This window comes from Haemorhous mexicanus, chromosome 16, assembly GCF_027477595.1.
Source record: "Haemorhous mexicanus isolate bHaeMex1 chromosome 16, bHaeMex1.pri, whole genome shotgun sequence".
NCBI classification, from domain to species: domain Eukaryota; kingdom Metazoa; phylum Chordata; class Aves; order Passeriformes; family Fringillidae; genus Haemorhous; species Haemorhous mexicanus.
In genome coordinates this window covers 17,030,669-17,047,795 of record NC_082356.1, presented here as the reverse complement: position 1 = coordinate 17,047,795, position 17,127 = coordinate 17,030,669, and the positions used below count along the sequence as shown (strand labels likewise).

General features: G+C 43.4%; 1 protein-coding gene across 1 annotated transcript; it reads left to right on the top strand.

Moving 5' to 3' along the window:
- The first annotated feature begins 224 nt into the window (after positions 1 to 224).
- On the top strand, positions 225 to 14,491 carry LRRC4B (leucine rich repeat containing 4B). The gene is made up of 2 exons (XM_059861047.1): positions 225 to 510; positions 12,736 to 14,491. The coding sequence occupies exons 1-2, from the start codon at positions 262 to 264 to the stop codon at positions 14,482 to 14,484; spliced, it is 1,998 nt and encodes a 665-aa protein (XP_059717030.1). The 5' UTR covers positions 225 to 261; the 3' UTR covers positions 14,485 to 14,491.
- Positions 14,492 to 17,127: the final 2,636 nt, after the last annotated feature.

Here is a 17,127-nt window from a genome sequence, read left to right as displayed (position 1 = left end):
AGATCTCCCACTTGGGACCGTCCAGCAGACCCCAGACCCCCCAAATCCCCCAAATCTCCCTCTTAGGACCCCCAAAACGTCCCCAAAACTCCTCCAAATCCCCCCAAACCCCCCCAGACCCCAAAATCCCCCAATCAGGACCCCCAAATCCCCCCAGATCTCCCACTTAAGACCCCCCAAATCCCCCCAGACCCCCCTAACCCCCCGTCTCCCCCTCCCCAGCAGCTCCCGGGCCGCTGAAGCCGGCGATGCCCCAGGCCCATGGCTGCCCTTAGGATGGCCCGGGCGCTGCCCATCCCCCCCCTGCTGCTGGGGGTGCTGGGGGTGCTCCTGGCGGGGGGCGCCGTGCCCGGGGCGGGGGGCAGCGCCCAGGCCACGCCCTGCCCGGCCGCCTGCACCTGCAGCAACCAGGCCAGCCGGGTGATCTGCACCAGGAGGGAGCTGCTGGAGGTGCCGCAGAGCATCTCGGTCAACACGCGCTACCTGAACCTGCAGGAGAACCACATCCAGGTGAGGCACGGCGGGGAAAGGGTTAATTGCATTCCCTGAGCCCGCAGGTGAAGCACAGCCAGGTGAGACACAGCAGGGAAAGGGTTAATTGCATTCCCTGAGCCTGCAGGTGAAGCACAGCCAGGTGAGACACGGCAGGGAAAGGGTTAATTGCATTCCCTGAGCCCGCAGGTGAAGCACAGCCAGGTGAGACACGGCGGGGAAAGGGTTAATTGCATTCCCTGAGCCCGCAGGTGAAGCACAGCCAGGTGAGACACGGCAGGGAAAGGGTTAATTGCATTCCCTGAGCCCACAGGTGAAGCACAGCCAGGTGAGATGGCAGGGAAAGGGTTAATTGCATTCCCTGAGCCTGCAGGTGAAGCACAGCCAGGTGAGATGGCAGGGAAAGGGTTAATTGCATTCCCTGAGCCCGCAGGTGAAGCACAGCCAGGTGAGATGGCAGGGAAAGGGTTAATTGCATTCCCTGAGCCCGCAGGTGAAGCACAGCCAGGTGAGATGGCAGGGAAAGGGTTAATTGCATTCCCTGAGCCTGCAGGTGAAGCACAGCCAGGTGAGGCACGGCAGGGAAAGGGTTAATTGCATTCCCTGAGCCCGCAGGTGAAGCACAGCCAGGTGAGACACGGCAGGGAAAGGGTTAATTGCATTCCCTGAGCCCGCAGGTGAAGCACAGCCAGGTGAGACACGGCAGGGAAAGGGTTAATTGCATTCCCTGAGCCCGCAGGTGAAGCACAGCCAGGTGAGGCACGGCAGGGAAAGGGTTAATTGCATTCCCTGAGCCCGCAGGTGAAGCACAGCCAGGTGAGGCACGGCAGGGAAAGGGTTAATTGCATTCCCTGAGCCCGCAGGTGAAGCACAGCCAGGTGAGACACGGCAGGGAAAGGGTTAATTGCATTCCCTGAGCCCACAGGTGAAGCACAGCCAGGTGAGACACGGCAGGGAAAGGGTTAATTGCATTCCCTGAGCCCGCAGGTGAAGCACAGCCAGGTGAGACACGGCAGGGAAAGGGTTAATTGCATTCCCTGAGCCCGCAGGTGAAGCACAGCCAGGTGAGACACGGCGGGGAAAGGGTTAATTGCATTCCCTGAGCCCACAGGTGAAGCACAGCCAGGTGAGACAGCAGGGAAAGGGTTAATTGCATTCCCTGAGCCCGCAGGTGAAGCACAGCCAGGTGAGATGGCAGGGAAAGGGTTAATTGCATTCCCTGAGCCCGCAGGTGAAGCACAGCCAGGTGAGGCACGGCAGGGAAAGGGTTAATTGCATTCCCTGAGCCCGCAGGTGAAGCACAGCCAGGTGAGACGGCGAGGAAAGGGTTAATTGCATTCCCTGAGCCCGCAGGTGAAGCACAGCCAGGTGAGACACGGCAGGGAAAGGGTTAATTGCATTCCCTGAGCCCGCAGGTGAAGCACAGCCAGGTGAGACACGGCAGGGAAAGGGTTAATTGCATTCCCTGAGCCCGCAGGTGATGCACAGCCAGGTGAGACACAGCAGGGAAAGGGTTAATTGCATTCCCTGAGCCCGCAGGTGAAGCACAGCCAGGTGAGACAGCAGGGAAAGGGTTAATTGCATTCCCTGAGCCCGCAGGTGAAGCACATCCAGGTGAGACACGGCAGGGAAAGGGTTAATTGCATTCCCTGAGCCCGCAGGTGAAGCACAGCCAGGTGAGGCGCGGCAGGGAAAGGGTTAATTGCATTCCCTGAGTTCTAAAGTGTCCGTGCTGAAGTATTAATTAAAGTCAGGCCTAAAGTATTAAAGTCGGTGCTGAGGTATTAAAATCCATGCTGGAGTATTAAAATCTGAGCTAAAATATTAACGTCTGTGCTAAAGCATTAATTAGTCTGTGCTGAAATGTTGAAGTCCACACTGGAGTATTAAAATCCATCCTAAAGTTTTAAAGTTCGGGTTAAAGTCCATGCTAAAGTATTAATTAGTCTGTCCTAAAGTATTAATTAGTCTGTCCTAAAGTATTAATTAGTCTGTCCTAAAGTATTAAAGTCTGGCCTAAAGTAATAAAGTTTGTGCTGAAGTCCCTGCTAAAATATTAATTAAAGTCCGTGCTAAGGTATTAATTAAAGTTTGTGCTAAAGTATTAATTAAGTCAGTGCTAAGGTATTAATTAAAGTCCGTGCTAAGGTACTAATTAAAGTCCCTGCTAAAGTATTAATTAAAGTTTGTGCTAAAGTATCAATTAAAGTTTGTGCTAAAGTATTAAAGTTTGTGCTAACGTGTTAATTGAAGATTGTGCTAAGGTATTAATTAAAGTTTGTGCTAAAGTGTTAATTAAAATCCGTGCTAAAGTGTTAATTAAAGTTTGTGTTAAAGTATTAATTAAAGTTTGTGCTAACATCTTAAAGTCTGCCCTGAAGTATTAAAGTCGGTGCTCAAGTATTAAAGTCAGTGCTAAAGTCCGTGCTAAGGCATTAAGATCCATGCTGAAGTATTAATTAGAGAGTGCTAAAAATATCAAAGTCCACACTGAAGTATTCAAATCCATCCTAAAGTATTAAAGTTCGTGTTAAAGTCCATTCTAAGGTGTCCGTGCTAAAGTATTAATTAAAGTCTGGCCTAAAGTATTAAAGTCGGTCCCAAAGTATTAAAGTCGGTCCTAAAGTATTACAGTCAGTGCTGAAGTGCGTGCTGAGGTATTAAAATCCATGCTGAAGTATTAAAATCTGAGCTAAAACATTAATGTCAGTGCTAGAGCATCAATTAGTCTGTGCTGAAATGTTGAAGTCCACGCTGGAGTATTAGAGTCCATCCAAAAGTATTAAAGTTCGGGTTAAAGTCCGTGCTAAAGGATTAATTAAATCCTGGCCTAAAGTATTAAAGTCTGAGCTAAAGTATTAAAGTCCGTGCTAGAGTATTAATTAGTCTGTGCTGGAGTATTAAAGTCCACGCTGGAGTATTAAAATCCATCCTAAAGTTTTAAAGTTCGGGTTAAAGTCCATGCTAAAGTATTAATTAGTCTGTCCTAAAGTATTAATTAGTCTGGCCTAAAGTATTAAAGTCTGGCCTAAAGTAATAAAGTTTGTGCTGAAGTCCCTGCTAAAATATTAATTAAAGTCCGTGCTAAGGTATTAATTAAAGTTTGTGCTAAAGTATTAATTAAGTCAGTGCTAAGGTATTAATTAAAGTCCGTGCTAAGGTACTAATTAAAGTCCCTGCTAAAGTATTAATTAAAGTTTGTGCTAAAGTATCAATTAAAGTTTGTGCTAAAGTATTAAAGTTTGTGCTAACGTGTTAATTGAAGATTGTGCTAAGGTATTAATTAAAGTTTGTGCTAAAGTGTTAATTAAAATCCGTGCTAAAGTGTTAATTAAAGTTTGTGTTAAAGTATTAATTAAAGTTTGTGCTAACATCTTAAAGTCTGCCCTGAAGTATTAAAGTCGGTGCTCAAGTATTAAAGTCAGTGCTAAAGTCCGTGCTAAGGCATTAAGATCCATGCTGAAGTATTAATTAGAGAGTGCTAAAAATATCAAAGTCCACACTGAAGTATTCAAATCCATCCTAAAGTATTAAAGTTCGTGTTAAAGTCCATTCTAAGGTGTCCGTGCTAAAGTATTAATTAAAGTCTGGCCTAAAGTATTAAAGTCGGTCCTAAAGTATTAAAGTCGGTCCTAAAGTATTACAGTCAGTGCTGAAGTGCGTGCTGAGGTATTAAAATCCATGCTGAAGTATTAAAGTCTGAGCTAAAACATTAACGTCGGTGCTAGAGCATTAATTAGTCTGTGCTGAAATGTTGAAGTCCACGCTGGAGTATTAAAATCCATCCTAAAGTATTAAAGTTCGGGTTAAACTCCGTGCTAAAGGATTAATTAAATCCTGTCCTAAAGTTTTAAAGTCTGAGCTAAAGTATTAAAGTCGGTGCTAGAGCATTAATTAGTCTGTGCTAGAGCATTAATTAGTCTGTGCTGAAGTACTAAAGTCCACACTGAAGTATTAAAAGCCATCCTAACGTTTTAAAGTTCAGGTTAAAGTCCATGCTAAAGTATTAATTAGTCTGTCCTAAAGTACTAAAGTCTGGCCTGAAGTAATAAAGTTTGTGCTGAAGTCCCTGCTAAAGTATTATTAAAGTCCTTGTTAAAATCTGTGTTAATGTCTTAAAGTTTCGGCTAAAGTACTGATTAAAGTTTGTGCTAAAGTATTAATTAAGTCGGTGCTAAGGTATTAATTAAAGTCCGTGCTAAGGTACTAATTAAAGTCCCTGCTAAAGTATCATTTTAAATCCGTGCTCAAGTATTAATTAAAGTTTGTGCTAAAGTATTAATTAAAGTCTATGCTAAAGTATTAATTAAAGTTTGTGCTAAAGTGTTAATTAAAGTTTGTGCTCAAGTATTAATTAAAGTTCGTGCTAACATCCTAAAGTCTGTGCTGAAGTATTGAAGTCCCCACTGAAGTATTCAAATCCGTCCTAAAGTATTAAAATCGGTTCTAAAGTATTAATCAAAGTCTGTGCTAAAGTATTAATAAAAGTTTGTGCTCAAGTATTAATTAAAGTCCGTGCTCAAGTATTAATTAAAGTTTGTGCTAAAGTGTTAATTAAAGTTTGTGCTCAAGTATTAATTAAAGTTTGTGCTAACGTCCTAAAGTCTGTGCTGAAGTATTAAAGTCGGTGCTCAAGTATTAAAGTCAGCGCTAAAGTCCGTGCTAATACATTAAAATCCATGCTGAAGTATTAATTAGTGAGTGCTAAAAATATCAACGTCCATGCTGAAGTATTAAAGTCCACGCTGAAGTATTAAAATCCATCCTGAAGTATTAAAGTCTGGGCTAAAGTACGAATTAAAGTCTGTGCTGAAATATTAAAGTCTCTAAAGTATTAAAATCCATCCTGAAGTATTAAAATCTAGGCTAAAATCAGTACTAAAGTATGAATTAAAGTCTGTGCTGAAATATTACATCTATGATGAAGTATTTAAGTCCACACCAAAGTATTAAAACCCATCCTGAAGTATTAAAGTCTGTGCTGGAGTATTAATTAAAGTCAGTGCTGAAGTATCAAAGTCAGTGCCAAAGTATTAAATTCTGTGCTGAAGTATCAATTAAAATATGTGCTGAAGTATTAATTCAAGTCAGTGCTAAAATATCAACGTCCATGCCAGAGTATTAAACTCTGTGCTGAAGTATTGATTAAAGTCTGTGCTGGAGTATTAATTAAAGTCTGTGCTGAAGTATTAATTAAAGTATGTGCTGGAGTATTAATTAAAGTCAGTGCTAAAGTATCAAAGTCCATGCCAGAGTATTAAAATCTGTGCTGAAGTATTAATTAAAGTCTGTGCTGAAGTCATAAAGTCTTTCCTAAAGTATCAACGTCTGTCCTGGAGTAATAAATCAGTACTCAAGTATTAAAGTCGGCGCCAAGGTATTAAAGTCCGTGCTGAAGTATTAAAGTCTGTGTTAAAGTAAAGCATTAAAATCCATGTTAAAGTATTAAATTCCACGCTAAAGCATTAAAATCCATGTTAAAGTATTAAATTCCACGCTGAAGCATTAAAGTCTGTGCTAAAGCATTAAAATCCATGTTAAAGTATTAAATTCCACGCTGAAGCATTAAGGGCTGTGCTAAAGCATTAAAATCCGGGTTAAAGTATTAAATTCCATGCTAAAGCATTAAAATCCATGTTAATGTATTAAATACCACACTAAAGCACTAAGGTCTGTGCTAAAGCATTAAAATCCATGTTAATGTATTAAATACCACACTAAAGCACTAAGGTCTGTGCTAAAGCATTAAAATCCGTGTTAAAGTATTAAATTCCACACTAGAGCACTAAGGGCTGTGCTAAAGCATTAAAATCTGGGTTAAAGTATTAAATTCCATGCTAAAGCATTAAAATCCATGTTAAAGTATTAAATTCCATGCTAAAGTATTAAAGTCTGTGTTAAAGTATTAAATTCCATGTTAAAGCATTAAATTCCATGCTAAAGCATTAAAATCCATGTTAAAGTATTAAATTCCACTCTAAAGCACTAAGGGCTGTGCTAAAGCATTAAAATCCATGTTAAAGTATTAAATTCCACACTAAAGCATTAAGGTCTGTGCTAAAGCATTAAAATCCACATTAAAGTATTAAATTCCACACTAAAGCACTAAGGTCTGTGCTAAAGCATTAAAATCCGTGTTAAAGTATTAAATTCCACACTAAAGCATTAAGGTCTGTGCTAAAGCATTAAAATCCACATTAAAGTATTAAATTCCACGCTGAAGCACTAAGGGCTGTGCTAAAGCATTAAAATCCATGTTAAAGTATTAAATTCCACACTAAAGCATTAAAACCCATGTTAAAGTATTAAATTCCATGCTAAAGTATTAAAGTCTGTGTTAAAGCATTAAAATCCGTGTTAAAGTATTAAATTCCACACTAAAGCATTAAGGGCTGTGCTAAAGCATTAAAATCCATGTTAAAGTATTAAATTCCACGCTAAAGCATTGAGGGCTGTGCTAAAGTATTAAAATCCGTTTTAAAGTATTAAATTCCACGCTGAAGCACTAAGGGCTGTGCTAAAGCATTAAAATCCATGTTAAAGTATTAAATTCCACGCTAAAGCATTAAAATCCGTGTTAAAGTATTAAATTCCACGCTGAAGCACTAAGGGCTGTGCTAAAGCATTAAAATCCGTGTTAAAGTATTAAATTCCACGCTGAAGCACTAAGGGCTGTGCTAAAGCATTAAAATCCATGTTAAAGTATTAAATTCCATGCTAAAGCATTAAGGGCTGTGCTAAAGCATTAAAATCCGTGTTAAAGTAATAAATTCCAAGCTAAAGCATTAAAATTCATGTTAAAGTATTAAATTCCACGCTGAAGCACTAAGGGCTGTGCTAAAGCATTAAAATCCGTGTTAAAGTATTAAATTCCACACTAAAGCACTAAGGGCTGTGCTAAAGCATTAAAATCCATGTTAAAGTATTAAATTCCACACTAAAGCACTAAGGGCTGTGCTAAAGCATTAAAATCCATGTTAAAGTATTAAATTCCACACTAAAGCATTAAGGTCTGTGCTAAAGCATTAAAATCCGTGCTAAGGTATTGATTGACGTCCATGCTAGAGTATTAAAGTGTGTGCTGGAATATTAATGTGTGTGCTGAAGTATTAACACCCGTACTAGAGTGCTGAACCCCACGCTAAAGTAAAGTCTTAAAATCCGGGCTAAAATATTTTAAATTTGTGCTAAATAATTAAATTCCGTGCTAAATTATTAACATCCGTACTAGAGTCCTAAAGCCCATCCTAAAATATTAAAATCCATGCTAAAATATTAAAATCCATGCTAAAATATGAAAAACCGTGCTGAATAATTAAATTCCTGCTAAAGTATTAAGGTCCACGCTGGAGTAATAAATCAGTACTCGAGTATTAAAGTCCGTGCTAAAGTATTAAAGTCTGTGTTAAAGTAAAGCATTAAAGTCCGTGCTAAAGTATTAAATTCCACACTAAAGCATTAAAGTCCGTGCTAAAGTATTAAATTCCACACTAAAGCATTAAAGTCCGTGCTAAAGTATTAAATTCCACACTAAAGCATTAAAGTCTGTGCTAAAGTATTAAATTCCACACGAAAGCATTAAAGTCCGTGCTAAAGTATTAAATTCCACACTAAAGCATTAAAGTCCGTGCTAAAGTATTAAATTCCACACTAAAGCATTAAAGTCCGTGCTAAAGTATTAAATACCACACTAAAGCATTAAGGTCTGTGCTAAAGTATTAAAGTCCAGGCTGGAGTATTAATTAAAGCCCGTGCTACAGTATTAAAGTCCAGGCTAGAATATTAATTAAAGCCCCTGCTAAAGTATTAAAGCCCAGGCTGGAGTATTAATTAAAGCTCGGGCTAAAGTATTAAAGTCCAGGCTAGAATATTAATTAAAGCCCCTGCTAAAGTATTAAAGTCCAGGTTGGAGTATTAATTAAAGCCCCTGCTAAAGCATTAAAGTCCAGGCTGGAGTATTAATTAAAGCCCGTGCTAAAGTATTAAAGTCCAGGCTGGAGTGTTAATTAAAGCCTGTGCTAAAGCAATAAAGTCCAGGTTGGAGTATTAATTAAAGCCCCTGCTAAAGTATTAAAGTCCAGGCTGGAGTATTAATTAAAGCCCGTGCTAAAGTATTAAAGTCCAGGCTGGAGTATTAATTAAAGCCCGTGCTAAAGCATTAAAGCCCAGGCTGGAGTATTAATTAAAGCTCGGGCTAAAGTATTAAAGTCCAGGCTGGAGTATTAATTAAAGCCCGTGATAAAGTATTAAAGTCCAGGCTGGAGTATCAATTAAAATCCGTGCTAAAGTATTAAAGCCCAGGCTGGAGTATTAATTAAAGCCCGTGCTAAAGTATTAAAGCCCAGGCTGGAGTATCAATTAAAATCCGTGCTAAAGTATTAAAGTCCAGGCTGGAGTATTAATTAAAGCTCGGGCTAAAGTATTAAAGTCCAGGCTGGAGTATTAATTAAAGTCCATGCTAAAGTATTAAAGTCCAGGCTGGAGTATTAATTAAAGCCTGTGCTAAAGTATTAAAGTCCAGGCTGGAGTATTAATTAAAGCCTGTGCTAAAGTATTAAAGTCCAGGCTGGAGTATTAATTAAAGCCCCTGCTAAAGTATTAAAGCCCAGGCTGGAGTATTAATTAAAGTCCATGCTAAAGTATTAAAGCCCATGCTGGAGTATTAATTAAAGCCCGTGCTAAAGTATTAAAGCCCAGGCTGGAGTATTAATTAAAGACCCAGCTGAAGTATTAAAGCCCAGGCTGGAGTATTAATTAAAGACCCTGCTAAAGTATTAAAGTCCAGGCTGGAGTATTAATTAAAGCCCGTGCTAAAGTATTAAAGCCCAGGCTGGAGTATTAATTAAAGCCCGTGCTAAAGTATTAAAGCCCAGGCTGGAGTATTAATTAAAGTCTGTGCTAAAGTATTAAAGACCATGCTGGAGTATTAATTAAAGCCCCTGCTAAAGCATTAAAGTCCAGGCTGGAGTATTAATTAAAGCCCATGCTAAAGTATTAAAGTCCAGGGTGGAGTATTAATTAAAGTCCTTGTTAAAGTCGGTGCCAAGGTATTAAAATTCTAATGCTAAAGTATTAAAGTCTGGGCTAAAGTCTCCAAGTCTGAGCTAAACTCTGGACTAAAGTATTAAAGTCGGTGCTAAAGTACTGAAGTATCAAAGTCCGTGCCTGAGGTATTAAAGGCTGTACTAATAAATTATTTCCTAGTAATTTATTATTATTATTATTATTATTATTATTATTATTATGGAAACTTCGCCACCAGAAAATACTTCTTTGGTGCTTCTCCTTAATTGTAATTACCAAACCAACCAATCAAGGGGGCTTCTCCTTAATTGTAATTACCAAACCAACCAATCAAGGGGGCTTCTCCTTAATTGTAATTACCAAACCAACCAATCAAGGGGGCTTCTCCTTAATTGTAATTACCAAACCAACCAATCAAGGGGGCTTCTCCTTAATTGTAATTACCAAACCAACCAATCAATGGGGCTTCTCCTTAATTGTAATTACCAAACCTACCAATCAAGGGGGCTTCTCCTTAATTGTAATTACCAAACCAACCAACCTTTGGTGCTTCTTAATTATAATTACCAAACCAACCAATTAATGGGGCTTCTCCGTAATTATAATTATGAAACCAACCAACCTTTAATGCTTCTCCTTAATTACAATTACCACACCAACCAATCTTTAATGCTTCTCTCTAATTAAAATTACCAAACCAACCAATCTTTGATACTTCTCATTAATTATAATTACCAAACCAACCAATCAATGGGCCTTCTCATTAATTATAATTACCAAACCAACCAATCAATGGGGCTTCTCATTAATTGTAATTACCAAACCAACCAACCCTTGGTTCTCCTTAATTATAATTACAAATCCAACCAACCTTTGGTGCTTCTCCTTAATTAAAATTGCCAAACCAACCAATCTTTGGCTCTCCTTAATTATAATTACCAAACCAACCAATCTTTGATGCTTCTCCTTAATTATTATGAAACGAAGCAATCTTTGGTTCATCTCCCTAATTAAAATTACCAAACCAATCAATCTTTGGCTCTCCTTAATTACAATTATCAAACCAACCAATCTTTGGTTCTCCTTAATTACAATTACCAAACCAACCAACCTTTAGTGCTTCTCATTAATTACAATTACCAAACCAACCAATCTTTAGTGCTTCTCATTAATTACAATTACCAAACCAACCAATCTTTAGTGCTTCTCCTTAATTAAAATTACCAAACCAATCAATCTTTGGCTCTCCTTAATTACAATTACCAAACCAACCAATCTTTAGTGCTTCTCCTTAATTATAATTATCAAACCAACCAATCTTTGGTGCTTCTCCTTAATTACAATTACCAAACCAACCAATCTTTGGTGGCAACCAACCTTTGGTGCTTCTCCTTAATTAAAAATGACCAAACCAATCAATCTTTGGTTCTCCTTAATTACAATTATCAAACCAACCAATCTTTAGTGCTTCTCCTTAATTATAATTATCAAACCAACCAGTCTTTGGTTCATCTCCCTAATTAAAATTACCAAACCAATCAATCTTTGGCTCTCCTTAATTATAATTACCAAACCAACCAATCTTTAGTGCTTCTCCTTAATTATAATTAGCAAACCAACCAATCTTTGATACTTCTCATTAATTACAATTACCAAACCAACCAATCTTTGATACTTCTCATTAATTACAATTACCAAACCAACCAATCTTTGGTTCATCTCATTAATTATAATTATCAAACCAACCAATCTTTGATGCTTCTCCTTAATTACAATTATCAAACCAACCAACCTTTAGTGCTTCTCCTTAATTATAATTACCAAACCAACCAGTCTTTGGTTCATCTCCCTAATTAAAATTACCAAACCAATCAATCTTTGGCTCTCCTTAATTATAATTACCAAACCAACCAATCTTTGCTGCTTCTCCCTAATTAAAATTACCAAACCAATCAATCTTTGGCTCTCCTTAATTACAATTATCAAACCAACCAATCTTTAATGCTTCTCCTTAATTACAATTACCAAACCAACCAACCTTTAGTGCTTCTCCTTAATTACAATTATCAAACCAACCAATCTTTGATACTTCTCATTAATTATAATTACCAAACCAACCAACCTTTAGTGCTTCTCCCCAATTAAAATTATGAAACCAATCAATCTTTGGCTCTCCTTAATTATAATTACCAAACCAACCAATCTTAGCTGCCTCTCCTTAATTATAATTACCAAACCAACCAATCTTTGGTGCTTCTCCTTAATTATAATTATCAAACCAACCAATCTTAGCTGCCTCTCCTTAATTATTATGAAATGCAGCGATCTTTGGTTCTTCTCCTTAATTACAATTACCAAACCAGTCAATCTTTGGCTCTCCTTAATTACAATTATCAATCCAACCAACCTTTGGTGCTTCTCCTTAATTATAATTATCAAACCAACCAATCTTTGGCTCTCCTTAATTACAATTACCAAACCAACCAATCTTTGATGCTTCTCCTTAATTATAATTATCAAACCAACCAATCTTTGCTGCTTCTCCCTAATTAAAATTACCAAACCAATCAATCTTTGGCTCTCCTTAATTACAATTATCAAACCAACCAATCTTTGATACTTCTCATTAATTACAATTACCAAACCAACCAATCTTTGATACTTCTCATTAATTACAATTACCAAACCAACCAATCTTTGGTGCTTCTCCCTAATTAAAATTACCAAACCAATCAATCTTTGGCTCTCCTTAATTACAATTACCAAACCAACCAATCTTTGATGCTTCTCCTTAATTATAATTATCAAACCAACCAATCTTTAGTGCTTCTCCCTAATTAAAATTACCAAACCAACCAATCTTTAATGCTTCTCCTTAATTATAATTATCAAACCAACCAATCTTTGATACTTCTCATTAATTACAATTACAAAACCAACCAATCTTTAGTGCTTCTCCTTAATTATAATTACCAAACCAACCAATCTTTAGTGCTTCTCCTTAATTATAATTACCAAACCAACCAATCTTTAGTGGCAACCAACCTTTGGTGCTTCTCCTTAATTACAATTACCAAACCAACCAATCTTTGGTGCTTCTCCTTAATTAAAATTATCAATCCAACCAACCTTTGGTGCTTCTCCTTAATTAAAATGACCGAACCAACCAATCCTCGCCTGACTCCAATTACCACCCCGACTAATTACCTCCCCCCGCAGGTGATCCGCACCGACACCTTCAAGCACCTGCGCCACCTGGAGATCCTCCAGCTCAGCCGCAACCTGGTGCGCAAGGTGGAGGTGGGCGCCTTCAACGGGCTGCCCAACCTCAACACGCTGGAGCTCTTCGACAACCGCCTGACCACGGTGCCCACGCAGGCCTTCGAGTACCTGTCCAAGCTCCGCGAGCTCTGGCTGAGGAACAACCCCATCGAGAGCATCCCCAGCTACGCCTTCAACCGCGTGCCCTCGCTGCGCCGCCTCGACCTGGGCGAGCTCAAGCGCCTCGAGTACATCTCCGAGGCCGCCTTCGAGGGCTTGGTCAACCTGCGCTACCTCAACCTGGGCATGTGCAACCTCAAGGAGATCCCCAACCTGACGGCGCTGGTGAGGCTGGAGGAGCTGGAGCTGTCGGGGAACCGCCTGGGCCGGGTGCGGCCGGGCTCCTTCCAAGGCCTGGGCAGCCTGAGGAAGCTGTGGCTGATGCACGCGCGGGTGGCGGCGGTGGAGCGCAACGCCTTCGACGACCTGAAGGCCCTGGAGGAGTTAAACCTGGCCCACAACGACCTGGCCTCGCTGCCCCACGACCTCTTCGCGCCGCTGCACCGGCTGGAGCGCGTGCACCTGCACCACAACCCCTGGCGCTGCGACTGCGACGTGCTGTGGCTCAGCTGGTGGCTGCGCGAGACCGTGCCCAGCAACACCAGCTGCTGCGCCCGCTGCCACGCGCCGCCGGCGCTGCGCGGCCGCTACCTGGGCGAGCTGGAGCCCGGCCACTTCACCTGCTACGCGCCGGTCATCGTGGAGCCGCCGGCCGACCTCAACGTCACCGAGGGCATGGCGGCCGAGCTCAAGTGCCGCACGGGCACGGCCATGACGTCGGTCAACTGGCTGACGCCCAACGGGACGTTGATGACGCACGGCTCGTACCGCGTGCGGATCTCGGTGCTGCACGACGGCACGCTCAACTTCACCAACGTCACCGTGCAGGACACCGGCCAGTACACCTGCATGGTCACCAACGCCGCCGGCAACACCACGGCCACCGCCACGCTCAACGTCTCGGCCGCCGACGCCGCCGCGGCCGCCGCCGCCGCCGCCGCCGCCACCGGCTACACCTACTTCACCACGGTCACCGTGGAGACCACCGAGGGCGCCGGCGGCGACGACCAAGCCCCTCAAACCCCCGCGGCGCCCACGGCGGCCGGCTGGGAACCGGCCGGCGCCTCCACGGCCGCCCCGGCCACGCGCGCCACCGGCAAACCCTTCACCGTGCCCATCACGGCGGCGGCGGCCGGCGCGGCGGCCGGGGGAGGTCTCCAAGATTTGGACGACGTCTTGAAGACCACCAAGATCATCATCGGCTGCTTCGTGGCCATCACCTTCATGGCCGCCGTCATGCTGGTGGCCTTCTACAAGCTCCGCAAGCAGCACCAGCGCCACAAGCACCGCGGCGGCCCCGCGCGCGCCGTGGAGATCGTCAACGTCGAGGACGAGCTCGGAGGTCCCGCCGGGGGCGGCGGAGGCGGGGGCGGTCCCGGAGGCGGCGCCGGGACGGGTGGGGACAACCGCTTGGCGTTGCCGGCGTTGGAGAGGGAGCACCTGGACAGGTACGCGGCGTTGGCCGCCCACTACGGGGGCCCGGCGGCGGCGCTGGGCTGCGGGAAGACGCCGCTGCTCAACTCGGTGCACGAGCCGCTGCTCTTCAAGAGCCCCTCCAAGGAGAACGTGCAGGAGACGCAGATCTGAGATTTTGGGGGGGGGTGGGTGGGGTTTTGGAACGGACCCCGCCCTTGACCCGCCCAACCCCTCCCCCCCCCTCCCCCCAAGCCCGAAAAAAAATCCAGCCGGGAAAAGATTTTTGTGGGGGGAGAGGGGGGATTAAAAAAAAAAACACAAAAAAAGGGAAAAAAAATAAGCGGGGGAGACTTTGGGGGATGGAGGTGGAGGAATGGGGGGAACCCCAAAAATGGGGGAAAACCCCTAAAAAATGGGGGGAACCCTAAAAATGGGGAGAACCCTAAAAATGTGAGGGGAAAACCCCAAAAATGTGGGGGGAACCCCTAAAAAAATGGGGGGGGAACCCCTAAAAATGTGAGGGGAAAACCCCAAAAATGTGGGGGGAACCCCTAAAAAAATGTGGGGGGAACCCTAAAAATGTGAGGGGAAAACCCCAAAAATGTGGGGGGAACCCCTAAAAAAATGGTCGGGGAACCCCTAAAAAATGTGAGGGGAAAAACCCAAAAATGTGGGGGGAACCCCTAAAAAAGTGGGGGGAAACCCTAAAATGTGAGGGGAAAACCTCAAAAATGTGAGGGGAAAACCCCAAAAATGTGGGGGGAACCCCTAAAAAAATGGGGGAGAAACCCTAAAAATGTGAGGGGAAAACCCCAAAAATGTGGGGGGAACCCCTAAAAAAATGGGGGGGGAGAGACCGGAAAAAATGTGGGGGAAACAGCAAAAAAATTTGGGGGAGATGCTGGAAAAAAAGGGGGGGAGAGTCTGGGAAAAAAATTTGGGGGAGAATCCTGGAGGAAAATCCCCCCAGAAATGGGGGGGAAACTTCTAAAAAATGTGGGGGCGAAACCCCAAAAATGTCGGGGGGAACCCCTAAAAAATGGGGGAAAAAGGGGGAAAAACCCCAAAAATGTCGGGGGGGGAACCCCTAAAAAATGAGGGAAATTCGTAAAAAAAAAGTAGGGTGGAGACTGGGAAAAAAAATGGGAGAAACTCCTTAAAAAATGTGGGGGAAAATCCTAAAAAATGGTGGAAATTCCTAAAAAAATGGGGAAGAGACTGCTGAAAAATTGGAGGAAAATGGCCAAAAAATCTGGGGGAGACGCCCCCCAAAAAATGGGGAGGAAAATCAAAAAAATGGGGGAAAATCCCCCAGAAAATAGGAGGGAAAAGGTCCCCAAAAAAATGGGGAAGATTTGGGAAAAATGTGGGGGAAAACTAGTGGGAAAGAGGGAAAAAAAAACCTAAAAAATGAGGGGAAAAAACCCTAAAAAATGTGGGGAAAAACGGGTGGAAAAATGATGGAGGAAATTTTAAAAATATGAGGAGAACCCTAAAAAAATGTGGATGAAAATCCCCAAAAATTGGAGAGGAAAATCCCCTAAAAATGGGAGGGGGGGGGAGACATTAAAAAATGGGGGGAAAATCCTAAAAAAAAGTGGAGGAAACCCCGAAAAAAAGTGGAGGAAAATCCCCCAAAATTGTGATGGAAATCCCCAAAAATTTGGAGGGAATTCGCCCCAAAATGGTGGAGAAAAATCCCCCCAAAATTTTGGGGAACCCCCCAAAAAACGTGGAGGAAAATCCCCCCAAAAATGTGAAGGAAACCCTAAAAAAAAGGGAAAAAAACCCCAAAAATGGGAAAAACTCTAAAAAAACCACGGAGAACCCCAAAAAAATGTGGTGGAACCCCCCCAAAAAAATTTTGGGGACCCCCGGAACTGCGGACCTGAAGGAAAACCCCCCCAAAAAAACTGGGGACCCCCCACCCTAAATCGGTGTTGGACGAGATGGAAAACCCCAAAAATGGGGGGACCCCCCCAAAAAATATTGGGGGACCCCCCCCCCCAATCCCTGAACTGCGAACTTGGAGATGAAGACCCCCAAAAATGGGGGGGGACCCCCAAAAAATGGGGGTTGGACCCCCCCAAACCCACGGACCTGGAGCTGAACCCCCCCCCAAAAACAAATTTGGGGTGCGGGACCCCCCCGAACTTTGGACCTGTTGCTGCCCCCCCCAAAAAAAATTGGGGTGTGGGACCCCCCTCTCACCGGCGGAGATGAAGAGGAGCCCCCCAAAAATGGGGGGGGGAGGTGCGACCCCCCCCCCCCAAAATCCACGGACTTGGAGCTGACCCCGCCCCCCCCCCAAAAAAATTTGGGGTGCGGGACCCCCCCCGCGGACTCGGAGTGGAACCCTCCCAAAAAATGGGGGGAAAATGTGGGGACCCCCCCCAAAATGAGATGGGACCCCCCCCCCAAAATTGGGGTTCGGGACCCCCTCCCAAAAAAAAATATTAAAATTTGGAGCCCCCCCAAAATTTGGGGGTTGGATCCCCCCAAAATGGAGGAAAAATCGGGGGGGACACCCCCAAAATGAGGGGACCCCCCCCCCCCAAAAAAAAAAAAATTGGGGGTGGGGACCCCCAACCCCTCCCCCATTTATAAAACGCCCCCAGCCCCAAAAATTGACCCCCAAACCCCCAAATTTCACCCCAAAACCCCCAAATTTCACCCCAAAAACGGGGGGGGGACCCCAAAATTGGGGGTGGGGGAGGGGAAGCGAAGTGCAAAAAGTGGGGGGGGGAGGGGAGGGGGGAGGGGAGGGAGGGGGCGGGGCCGGGGGGGGATTTTTTAATTCGCCGCGGCCGAAAA